Source organism: Xiphophorus couchianus, chromosome 7 (genome assembly GCF_001444195.1).
Source record: "Xiphophorus couchianus chromosome 7, X_couchianus-1.0, whole genome shotgun sequence".
Classification (NCBI taxonomy): domain Eukaryota; kingdom Metazoa; phylum Chordata; class Actinopteri; order Cyprinodontiformes; family Poeciliidae; genus Xiphophorus; species Xiphophorus couchianus.
In genome coordinates, this window is record NC_040234.1 from 16,728,176 (window position 1) to 16,741,468 (window position 13,293).

Consider the following 13,293-nt stretch of genomic DNA (forward strand, 5'->3'; position numbering starts at 1 on the left):
AGTCAAATAAATCTTTTCAAATTTATTTAAACTTTTGCTTTTCAAAGTGTACTGAAATTACACCTACTAAAGTTTTCCAGATGGAGGCTCTGTATCTGATTGACACTGGATCTGTCATTAGTGAACAGCGGGGCAACAGTGTGGCAGGAGGCTGATAACTCATTCATGTGGACGATTATAGTCGGAGTCCAGGTGGATTTTTGTCCTCTGTCGGACTAATTTGTTTCAGTGTCGAACACGTGTACTGCACTGTCCTTCATTCACACCATAATTTGTTTCATTCAGTCATAGTTGCACATTGTAGATATTTTAACAAAGTTAAATTTCCAATATGGTTGGAGAGGTTGTTGTTGTTGAGCGGATTGTTGTCATGTCCCCGCAGTGCCTGTAGTGGTGCTGTGAGGAGTCTGCTGTGGATCCAACAAATGTCCTCAGCAGCCTACCTACGGCTTGTAATTTGCGCTGGGTAGCCTATATTTACATGGGTCCATATTTCAAGAAAATTCGAGCTCGATGAAGACCGCCGTTACTATCCTACCTGGAATATCGATGCCCGAGTAGCCTAGCTGATTCTAATAGACATTTCGGCCGTCTATCTGGAGCGAATATCGTGCACAGCCCAAACCCATTCAAGGTAAGCGGAGTCGTGAGCAGCATCGGGATCGATTTCTGAGTGCGCCGCGTTACACGGCCCTCAGTCGGACTGGCAATTTACTAGAGGCCGCCGTCTTTTCGAGGTTAATAGGCCGTTACTATTTAATACATTTGATCATTATTTTATAATAATGTTTAAATTCTGGTCGTCTAGAGTAGGAGTAAGATACATAATGTAAAGGTTTTGGTTGCTTACAGCCTGCAAATGCCACATTATGTAATAACAGTGGCTATAACTCATCGATTTTTGCGGAGGCCTCGGCAGAACAGGCCGTAATCCTCGTATGTATACCCTTTGTTTGAAAGTATTTGACCATAAATCTTTTCTGTTGCATTACGATAAATGAGTAAAATAGGGTCCGACAAGCTGTTGCTGGCATCTTATGTATATGCTTTATTTTTTCGAAATAATCTAAACTGGAAATAGACCTCTGTTTGAATATGTTTCCGTTTCCTGGTTAGCTACCGCCTACTAATTTGTGTTTTTAGCTTTGTTAGCTAACAGAAAAAAAAAGGTTTTCTTGTTCAGTCCTTGTAAAAAAAATCAGTTTATCTGACTGACAAGTATTAAGATTATACTTTAAAAATGAGACATAGGTAAATAGTAGATATACAGTTGTTTGTAGTATAACTGTATAAAGTTTAAGCGCCTCCCGTCGTTCGCTAAGCTAATGTAGCACGCTAATGGTATTCATTTAGTAGTTAAAGCTAACCTAACATTAGTCACTGTTTATTTCCCCGCCTCTAAGCCTTTATCCACAATAAAGAGCACAGTTTAAACTTTACACTGTGTCTAATTGTAATTTATATTAATACAGATGTAGCGAAGCTCACAACTATTTTAGAACAAAAGTTTTTAAATATCTCAGCTATAAATAAAAAATATATAATTTGTCATTATAACCAAGATAACACGTGCTTCTTCGACATTGACTTCACTTGGAAGTCACTGTCTGCTTCGTCTACCCATCATATCGTTTCCCTTTCAATAAGTTTTGAACAAGCACTGAAATTACACATACGGTTGAGACAAATTTCTCACTTGGTGGTGTTTACATATAAAATATCAGAGTATGAAATGAATAAATCAGTATTTTAGATGAATTTGACTTGACTTCCTTAAATGTCTGTATTTTTAGATATCCACAGTATTTATTAAGTTGCAACAAAACAAGAAGAAATCTGTTCAATATATAGAAAATGCATTGTGTTGTATATGCAAAATGTCTATTTTCATTCCATCTATTATTGATAAACATCCCCTTGACATTTTCACCTTTTATCATGTTGTAATCTCTGACCCCAGTGTAACCTTTAAAGTTTATGTAACACAAAATGACTCATAATTGTGAAGTTGAAGTAGACATTTTGTAAAATAATAAAACCAACTAAAAGTTGATGAGTGCATTTGTATTTGGACCATGTAGGATGCAGGGCAAACATGTGGAATAAGTCAGATGGAACAAACCTTTGCAATGTGTGGTGAACAACTAATATTGCACATTATCCTAAAGACACCATCTACATGGATGTGACAGGCAGCATTATGCTGAGAGGATAGACTTCTTCAGCAGGTAGCAGGGAGCAGGTCAGAGTTAAGGGAGGATGTGCATGGTTCAGTACTGAGGGATCCTGGAAGAAAACCTTTAAGAAGCTGCTAAGTTTTGAGACTGGGGCAAAGGTTACGATCAATTTGGACAATTTGTTTCCGCTGTAGCAAATTATTTAGACCAACAGGAAAGTATTTGTATGCATTGGTCTAAATACTGTTGGAAAGTGTTTAAACCAATGCATATTCATTATAATGGCCTAGTAAAAGTTCAGACCAAATCCAATTCGAGTCTATGGCAAGAGTTGAAAATTACTAGTCAGAGAATGAATTGCAAATGTACCCCACAGTGTTTATGAAGTTTTTATTGGAGCAAAAACTTGTAAACCATGTTTACAAGGTTTATTGCAAAATGTTTCAGAAAAATACAATTAATGTTCGTCAGCTGGAACAAGGCAAAATGTGAAAAATGCAAAGCGTATAAATTTTTTGCAAAAGAATGTGGTTGAGCATATTAATAACTGAATATTTTAATTTATCTCTGTTGTGCATGGATGGTGGTAAAGTTTTGGAGTTGTGATTTTGTTTTTCCTCCTCTGTCCTGTCAGCTGATGTTTTCAAGGACAAGAGTCACGTGATGTATGAAGGCAAACACATACACTTCTCAGAGGTGGACAATAAGCCGCTGTGCTCGTACAGTCCGAAGCTGTGCAAGCAGCGCAGGCTCAATGGGTACGCGTTCTGCATCCGACACGTTCTGGAGGACAAGACGGCTCCTTTCAAGCAGTGTGAATATGTGGCAAAATACAACAGTCAGCGATGCACCAACCCCATCCCAAAGTCTGAGGATCGCAGGTGGGTTTTGAATGAGTGCACATGTGGCACATGTGATTCAGTTCTCTATATAAAAATAGCATTCTTTTTTTTGATGAGTATCTGGGGGATGTGTTCTTATTTACCAGATACTGCAACAGCCACCTGCAGGTTCTCGGTTTTATCCCGAAGAAGGAGCGCAAGAAGAAGCACGATGCTTTAGAGGAAATGCGTCCTCGGGCTCACCTGGAGTCAGTGGCTCTCAACATAACGGTGCCCTCTTTAGCTCTGAGAGCCACTAACGGCATAGATGAACTGCCCCCATCTCCGCCCTGCTTGCGCCTGTTACCCCTCGCTGACGGCGAACTCCTGGACCCTTTTGCCTTTTACGAAGACGAAACGGATGGAGAAGAGGTGGGCACCCCTCGGAAGGTGAGCAGCATCAAGAAGAAGCTACAGAGTCGGCTGGCGCTCAACCAGAAACTCTCCCAAGACGCGGAACTCTTCCAGCCAACTCCTGAGCACTTTACGGCGTCGCCAGTTCCGCGCCTTCACCCCTCCTCGCCGCTCAACACCCATCTATCGCGGCCGACGCAAGGCCTCCTCCATCCGCCTCAGCAGCCCGGCGTGACGTCCTTCCCCTTCCCAGGGCAGCAGCAGGGTTTATTATGCAATCCACTACCACCTCAGACAGTCAACTTTCTGCCTCCAGGGATGCCTGCAAACGCATTGCCCAATTCAGGGCAACATTCTGGACCGTCGCTCAGCAGGAAAATGCCTTTTGCTGCTACTCAACCGCCTGTCTGCTGCAAGGATGCTGGCAGTAACAATCAGAGGCACGTGGTCGTCATGCACCCCACCGCCTTCACGCCATCTCCCGACTGCCTCGTCAGGTTGCAACACCTGGTGCAGCTCTGTGCCAAGAGACAGCAGGAGCATGGAGACCTCTTCTCTCATCTAGGTGACTTGTCTTAAAGTTTAAAAACAGAGGTTTTTGCATTAGGGCTGCAACTAATAAGCTTATTTTATTGATTATTTTAACGAGTAATTGCATAAAAAATTAGCACATTCTGCAGATATTTTATTCAACCACTGAGGCCCATCTTATAAAATATTAGAAATACATTAAAAGATGCAAGTAAACAAACTAATTCCTTTTTAAATTAAGAAAATAATAATTTTATTGCCTAGAATTCAATATCAGAATTCTTTTAGTGTAGCAAAGGATGCATCTCCAGCTAAAAAAATGTGAAAAGCTCAGCCCTTTCTGCTCGACTCGACATCAGTACAGTGTAGCTCGTAGTTATAAACTTGTAAGAGCTTGTTGAGATGGATGAGCCTGTCTACAAAGTTCTGTTCCAGGTTTGGACTGGTCAGAAGACAGTGCCGATGACGACGATGACAAAGAGGAGGATGCAGAGAGGGTTACTCCATTTCAGAATTCGTGGAGACCAGAGAACGGGTTTGTATCTTTAAACGCTTAACCATATTGTATAACATAGGGCTGAGCAAAGTGGCTTAAAAATAAAATCCCTGGACTGACATTACTCTGAACTAAAGAGTTCATTGATGGAAAAGAAAATACATTTCCCAAAAGTTCAATTAATGAATAAAACCGATTTATCTGCCATCACCAGATGTTGTGTTACTATCACTCTGTGATGACTTTCCCTGGTTTCTTGTTAAGGCTGGAAGTCGACGGTGGTTCTTCGCGGAGAGCACGTCTACTTCGGCTTTGCTCTTACCTTCGGGAGAAGTACAAGCACATGTGCCGACAGGAGAGGGCGAGCATCCGCCAGAAGAGGTACCGCTACGCCTTTCGGAAAGCCTTGCTACATGCCGCCAGCAACAACCCTGACTGCGCGGGGCAACTGATCCAGGAACTGGGTGGAAACTCTCACAGCAGTTCATGGTAATCTCACGCTGGGCCAAGGAAAAATGTTTTATAATCATGTTAACAGAAAAGAGTCGGTTGCTGATTCCAGAGTGTTTTGTCTTTGCAGTGCGCCTCCAGCAAGGCCACAGAGCACACAAGCAGTGACCTGCACGGGTTCCACCAAGGGCCAGAGCTGCAGCAACAGAGCTCTGCCCTTCACTCAACACTGTTTTCAGCGTATCCTTTGCACTGCTTCACTCTATGTTGGAGCTGGATGCTACAGTTTCAGAATAATGGATGCAATTCTCATTTTTACTCCCCTTCATCGAAATGTGTCATTGTATCATTGTAGCATGTTTTATTTCCAGCATATTGTTGTCGTTTTTCCTTTATTCTCCTCTGCAGACATACTGTTGAATCGTTCTCAGCAGCTCTTTGCTAGTTGCACAGCCAAATTTGCAGACGGTCAACAGTGCTCCATCCCTGTGTTTGACATTACGCACCAGACGCCTCTCTGCGAAGAGCATGCCAAAAAGATGGTGAGTTCAACAGCTGATACAAAACATGTCAGCGACATTGTGAGAAATCAGTATGAAAAACATTGTATGGCTTTACAGTTTCTGTTACAAATGTGCAGAAGCTACATACTGTTGTGAGACGTTTGTGGAAAGAAACCCAAAAGGTTTGACCCAAGTCAAAGACAAAGCTACGAAATACTGAGGAAATGTATGCAAACTTTAGATTTTGAAGACAAATAAATAAACAAACAGAAAAAAAACCTTAACTGACATAAAACAATAAATATCTACTTTAACTCCAGGGGATTAGAAAAAAAGTGTTATGTGGTGTACACTTTTGGTTAGCATGAATATCATATTCTTGCACAAGTTTTAATCTGTTGTGGATCCACAATTTTTGTAGAGTAATAAAGTAATTCCTACTCTGCATAAACATGCATTGATATCCTGCCACAGAATTAACATTCAACCATTACCATGTAAGCTTTAAGTGTGCAAATGTGCTGTTTGGACACCATTTAATCCGTCTCTTGTCTTTATTTCCCTCTCTGTTTTGCTGTCATTTATTTCGCTCAGGACAATTTTCTACGCGGGGACGGAAACCGGAGAGTGCAGCACCAGCAGCAGCAGCAGCGAAAGCCACGAAAAAAGACCAAACCGCCAGCGCTCACCAAAAAACACAAGAAGAAAAGGAGGAGAGGACCGCGGAGGCCGCAGAAGCCCATCCCGCCCGCGCTGCCGCAGGGCAACCTGGGAATGCCCTTAACGAGCCTTGTGATGCCCTCGCAGGCTGCCATTAGGTCCGCCTCTTAGGAAAGATTTTCAAAAACAGGCTGTAAAACTTTCTTTGTTCTTTATTTTGTAGCATCTTCATGGCTACATGGTGTTACTTCTCCTCTTGCTGCAGGAGCCCTTCGACTCCAGACCTGAGCACCGACGAGCTTCCTGATGACATCACCAACGACATGGCAGACATTCCAAATGACCTCGAGTTGAACCAGGAGTTAAACGATTTCGCCGATGTGTTACCAAGGCTATCGGACGACCTGCAGGATTTCGACCTGTTTGAAGGTTCGACACAGTGATTGATTTTGTACAAAGAGAGAAATCTCCCTAATCTGTGATGCATTCGGTGAACTTGGTGATTTTTTCTGGGTTTGGTTTTGGGAAAGGAAAGACAATATTTGTATTCATATCTCAACCCCATTGTCTTAAAGTTCCTTCCATCTGTTTCTTTTCCTTCCTTTCCTGCAAGCCACTTTAGAACATTCAAATCAAACCATTGTATTTACAGAGTATCAATGCATCCTTAAAAAATCTTAAACTATTTTATATAAAATGAAGGCCTTAAAATGTCTTAAATTCATTAAAATTGTATTTAATTATGTATGTACTAGACTTCTTTATCTGCACATAAAGAAGTGTACAGTCCAAATTTCAAAACACAAACAAGAAAAGCTAATGTGATGATAAAAAAAATCCTTGAAGTTTTAAATTGGACTTTATGTGCTTTTCTCAGGTCTTTAATTTTGTCTTGACAGGACTACTGTCAGATAAAAGTTTTAGTTGCACTCTAAGATGTCCTCATTGCGTTTAGTGATTCAAGATAGTTGAGGATACCATTAACTAGCTGCTAATTTACGGTTGCTAGCTAGCTAGCTTTTTTGCGTCTATCCTGGGTAAGTGCAAATTTATTGCCAGTCAGTTGGATGAAGTTCGTACAGTTCTGTGGCGATACAATCTTAAATTCCATTCATACTGGCCTTAGAAAGTCTTAAATTTGAGTTGTTGGAACCTGTAGAAACCTGTGAACTGTTGTATTTACTTGTGGAACGTGCTAAATGTTTCTGCAGTAAAGAATGGCGAGCTGCTGCCCACCACGGAGGAGGCCGAGGAGCTGGTCCGTGCGCTGCAGGCGATGGGGTCTTACCCCGAGTCGTTGGTGTGCCTGACGTCCATGGGGGAGCTGGCAGCAGGCGAGGCGGTGGACCACCGGGCCATGGCCATGTTCCCCGGACCGGTGCAGCCGGGCGGCATGGGGGACCTGCTCAACACCCGCATCCCTGCTGAAAACTTCACCAGCCTGGAGCTGGAGGACAACCTGCTGCAGACCACCGGGGACCACTTCTCGCCATCCCAGCCGACCAACCAGCCCCCTCCGTCGTGCTCCGGCCTTACATCCCCTTCCTCTGTGGCAGCGGCCACCACCAGCATCGCCCTGCTCACGCAGACCTCCTTAACAGAGCGAACGTTTTCTCGAACGCACACTTCCCACATCCTGGCCAAACCGGAGGTCTCGGCGTCGTCCCCCCAAGGCAGCCACTACAGCAGTGAGCACGTGCCGTCCCCGTACAGCGACCACATATCTTCCCCTCACACCACCTCCTTCCAGACGGACACCCCCCTCCTGCTGGAGGTTCCTATAGGAGGTGTTCCGGGGACGCCTCGCTCAACGTGGAACAACCTGCCCCTCCCTCTCGCCGACCCCGCGCAGTTCGGCAGTCTCATCAGGTCAGAGAGTCATCTCATCACCACCTCGCTATCCACGCCACCCGCCACTACTCACTCAGTAACGCTGCAGCCCATGGCGGCTCTGTCGGCCATGCCTCAGGGCGCCGTGACGGGGTTAACAGCTCCTCCCATCTCCTCGTCATCCTCCTCTTCCTCCTCCTCACACGATCACCTGTTGACCCCCACACAGCCCAAGCAACAGCTCCCTCAGTTCAGCGCGGCCTTCGGCCATCAACTGGCCTCCCACAGCGGCATCCCGAAAGACGTGCAGCCCAGTCACAGCTCCACGGCGCCCCCTGCCGGCTTCTCGCTAGTTAGTGCCACCACTGCAAGTGCCAACAGCGCCACGCCACCCTTCACGCAAAGTAAATGATCGGCAATGGCCGCGCGGACTCAACGCCGACCGGCTTCCGATTAACCCGTTTCATTTGCTTTATGTGTGCAATGTGGTTCTAGTGCACTATTTGGTAATGAATTTGCACAATCTCAGATTTTCTGTTTTTCTATTTTTTTTTCTTCCTTCCTGTAGCCGGATGGTTTTTAGATTTTAAGTAGCTGTGAGTCCATTTTGTCAGTAGGGGGGGGGGCTGTGGTTAGATTATGTGATGAATTAATGGACATTACAAAGATTATTTATACCAGTGCTCAGAAATCCCAGATGCCGCTCTGTTTGTTTCGCCCGGTTTTCTTAAAAACGATCAAACGCACCTGCCTTTCTCAGATGGCCATTTGCATCCCCCCACCCCTCTGTTTTATACACTCTGGTTTCAAGAAGAGAGTACTCATTGTGACGTTTTTGTAACCCATTATGTTTCAAGCTATTTAACTGTCTTCATAATATTGGGTCAGTCAGATTTAATAGTCACCAAAATACTTTTAAACAGCTGTTTTTATATGGTATATATCATATGTGCTCATTTGTTGGCTTGCCCGGATGTGGAACAGTCTTTGACCTCACCGTAGGTTGTGGCACTGTGAGTGGTTAGTAGACATTTGAAGGTAATAGTTTCTTAAAGCAATAAAAACACATTACCATCACTCACAGGATTGTGAGGTATTCTTACTGGTGTCACTGCTTGTAGCTCCGCTTCCTGAAACCAGCCGGATCAGGTTTTATTTGGCGTCGGCGGCTCAGAAACTCCAGATTTTTTTTACGACCGTTTTTACTCAGGCCATCTCTTTTATTTCTCCAGAGTTAACTCTCAAGGCGACGGTGGATGATGGTGGCGGTGGTAACTGCAGGGGCTTTTAAGTGTCTACTCTCAAAAGGTGCTCCCTGATCCACATCTACATTGGTCTTCACTGGCTTGGAAAAGCGGGAAATCTCATTCGCAGATTGAAGACGCAGTACAGTGCTTTGCAGAGATTATCATAACTTATGAGCAACTTTTTCACATTTTGTCATGTTTCAACCGCTAACTTGCATGTATTTTGTAGGATATTAGGAGATTCTCAGATTGTGCTGAACTTTAAGTAGGCCATTCTGGCACGAGATTATGCGTTGATCTAAACTTCTAAACTCTTCCATTGTAGCTCTGACTGCATTTTTGCTCTTAAATCCTCTATCGTTTTTAACAGATTGAGAGGTCATGGTCACTAACTCTTCTGGCGATCCCAACGCTTGATGCTGCCATCACCGTGTTTTATGGTGGTGAAGATGTGTATGTTTGCTGCCATACTTGCATCTTGGTCTCACCTGACCAGATCTCCTTTGTCCACATTGTTGCTATGTCCCCTACATGGGTTGTGGCAACCTACAAACAGGACTTAAATGGATTTCTTCTTGCCAGGCTTTCGTCAACATCATACTTGTGGAGTTCATTTGTAATAGTTGGACCTCATCCTTCCACCTGAGCTGTGGATGTCTGCAGCTCCTCCAGAGTTACCATGGTCCTCTTGGCTGCTTAACGCTCTCCCTTCCCACCCTGCTTGTTTAGGGGGACGGCCATGTTTTGGTAGGTTTGCAGCTTTCCGAGTTCCTACTGAGTCTGGAAACATTTGGAATTTGATTATATCAATTACTAAACCTGGAGATACACGGAAAATATTTCCAAATGTTATTCCTCATTCCATCATGTTAGATATAAAAATATGCATTTCTCTTAAAACCTTTTAACTTCAATTTATTTTGACATTTTAATCTACCTTCATTAAATATATATATATTTTTACAAATGTCCATGTTACTTTTTTTGCCTCTAGATCACCTTAGAACTGGACCAACGTTGATGAAACTGCGTCCGTTTTAGATATTGATGCGTTTTAAAGATTACAGCTTCATTGTAGCGTAAATTCAGTCCAAGTGATGCAGATGTTGAATCAGAGCTGATCTCCGTTTACCCAAATGCACAAAAAAGATGCAAAACAGCCTTTTAGCACCTCCCTACCAAGGCAGCTCAGTTTTGAAAGCAACTATAAACCTGAATATTTTTGATTCATTATAAAATCGTCACTATTAAAACCATTGCTTGAGTTTTGAAGCTATCTTCTACACTTAAACAATAAACTTTCTTGCCTGCATACACATATCAATGAACCAGCTACATTATGATATCTATTCTAAATTACAGCTGTTTCTATTGAACAAATGTTCCCATGTTCAGTGCAGCTACTAAAATATTTGGCAAAATATAGTCCAGAAATTTGCATCTACTTTCATCATTAGTTGCTCATAAATCAGGAAATTTGTTGCATTCAGTAACTCTTGCATATCATCGGTTCTTCATCTTTGTCTGCATCTTTGAAACCCAACTGTTTCCACACAAATCAACCAAGGTTCCTTGGATTCCCCTGCAGTACTGGTCATTTCTTGCCCGACTTTTTCCAGGAATGAAATGGTTCCGTCCAAAACCGGATGTTTGGTATGGGCCATGCACCAACCCGTACTCACGCCTTGAACGTCTCACAGCTCCTCTCATCTGCCATCTGTACTTGAGTTCACTTTTCAAAGCAAGATTACACCAGATGTCTAATCTCTCTTCTTTTTATGAAGATAATTAGTGTTTTTGCAATGGTTTGGAGCCAAAATCAAGCTGAACATAAATGTTTTTAATAACCCAGCCCTTTAACATTTAGATGATTAAACCAAGTTCTGAACAAAATTATTTTTGTACCTACATTTCCAGAATTTATCCTAAAACTCATAAGAGAGTTACAATGAGTTTTATTTAGGGGTGTTAGGATAATGGGGGCAGAATAAAAACGCATGCCACATTTTAAAAATACAAATGCATTAAAAAAAAAATCATGAAAATTATGCATGGTTTTCCTTTCGCTTAATAATTATACACTACCTTGTGCTGGTCAATCCCAATAAAACACTGAAACTTGCGGTTTCAACATGACAATCTGGGAAAGAGTTTGGAGGGTGTGAATACTTTTGCATGGCACTGAATACATTTATGTGAGTGGTGTAATTTGCACGTCTGAAGTAAAGCTGAATAAAGTGATTTTTAAGCTATAGGATGCAAAGCTGGGGGTCTGGTGTTAGATTTTTTATTTATTTTTTATTTTTTGCAAACAAAAGCCTCCCCACACCTCTTCCCCTAACCTACACAATAGTGTAACTTTTGCTTTTGATAGATTTATACATATATACAATAGCAACTGACAAATTGTTGAAAACTTGGTATATAGCATAGAAGTCTCTAACTTGGGGTTTGTTGGTGAACTCTTCAGTAGCAATGGGTTGAAGTTATTTGCAATGTATTCAGTGGCGACTGCACGTTGTGGAGTGAGTCTTGTTTTTAATAGCTATCAAATGGCTAAATGATGGAAGGGGGATCAACGCGTGCCCGCTGTCGTGTTTTTGATAGCTATTAAACATCAGGAGGCGCGGGGGTGAGGCGGTAGTTACCTACTGGACTCATGTCGGGTCACATGCGTCACTGCTTCTTATGTAGACTTGCACAGGAATGGTAGAAGCTGGTGTTTTCTTTACCCTCCCCTTTTTATTTTTGCCTTCATCTTTTATGACATAATTACCAGATCCTCCCCACCCCCACCTGTTTCCAGCTGTGAGATAGCCCAGATCTTTTCTCTCCCTTTTCCAAAGAGAACTCCCACCCTCCCCCCCTCCAGAGATGCGGAGGCTTCTCTCTCTCTCTGGTATTACCACGTTCAAAAAAAAAAAAAAAAAATCAGGTTGGTTAAGAGTGACGGTTGGAAGTGTGGCAACACTGCTGTAACCACGAGGCATGAGATTAGTCGCCGCACCAGACAAAGCCACGCAGTACGGCATCCTTCCAGCAGGGCTCGCAGGCACATGTAACTGCTCGACTTCAGAGATGGCTGATGATATTCCTATACTCATTGAATGTACTGTATTACTGTTTTTAAAGATAGGACGAGCTAATCTAGTCACCTTTTGTTATTGGTCCTTGTTTGACTTGTCTAAGGTATTTTTTGTATACAAAAGTTTACATTTTTATGTATATTTTTCTTGTGTACAAACTATGTAATATGTGTACAAACACTGTATGTAATATCTGTATATAGTGTGAGAAATCTGATCTTTTTTTTTGTTTTGTTTTTGGATGTATAAATAAAACTTGCTGTGAGGTATTTGCTGAAAAAACAAAATGTCTGTGTGGTTCTTTAAACAGCTGAAAGTAATACAAAGTGAGGATTTTATCCAAAGGTCATGCTGCTGTGAAAAAATATTTGGTTCCCTACAGATTTATGTTTTTTTGATGCTTTGTCACACTTTAATTCAAAGCACCGGAAAAAAAGGCACAACTCATTTTTCAAATGTGACCAATGTGACAATCTAGACTTCAACTATGCCAGTTAAACTTCCTTTTTTGTCATTCAGAGGTGGACTTGCTGGTGTAGCTTCGATCATTACCCTGTTGTAATGCAAAGGCTCTTTAGTTTTAAGCCACAACCTCATGGCAAAACATTCTTCAGGATTTTCTGCCTGAGAACAGAGTACATTGTTCATGAAGCAACAAATCGTCCCCAAATAATCACGTTTTTTTTTTTACTGTCAGTATGATCACCTTTCCTGAAATGCCATCACAGAATGTTTTCCCAGAAATCTTTGTGACTGCAATTACTTTTTCTGAAGAATTCAAGATAGATTTTTATGTTTTTTTCTGGTCTTGAGCCAAGGAGGTCCTGGACTTTCTTATTGGGTGGCACTTTCATGTTCTCCCTGTACTTCCACAGATTCTTTTCAGGAACTCTGCTTCCTCCCACCATCACCAAATAGGCACCTTAGGTTAATTTACCACTCTTAATTGTTCTGTTGCCCTGGCAACCTGCAGGTTGCAGGGCAACCTGTGTCATTTATTGACATGCAGTGTTATGTCACAAGATCCTGACGGTGCAAGTTGTCTTCTGCGTCGTTTTCAAAATCCTGCTTTGGAGAG

At 42.3% G+C, this 13,293-nt stretch overlaps 1 protein-coding gene across 1 annotated transcript; it reads left to right on the forward strand.

Moving 5' to 3' along the window:
- The first annotated feature begins 140 nt into the window (after window positions 1-140).
- ino80da (INO80 complex subunit Da) lies at window positions 141-12,060 on the forward strand. The gene is made up of 10 exons (XM_028024282.1): window positions 141-634; window positions 2,812-3,058; window positions 3,166-3,977; window positions 4,379-4,478; window positions 4,704-4,928; window positions 5,020-5,129; window positions 5,298-5,431; window positions 5,987-6,210; window positions 6,318-6,481; window positions 7,264-12,060. Exons 2-10 carry the CDS (start codon window positions 2,841-2,843, stop codon window positions 8,292-8,294), a joined length of 3,018 nt encoding a protein of 1,005 aa, XP_027880083.1. The 5' UTR covers window positions 141-634; window positions 2,812-2,840; the 3' UTR covers window positions 8,295-12,060.
- The last annotated feature ends 1,233 nt before the right edge of the window (window positions 12,061-13,293 follow it).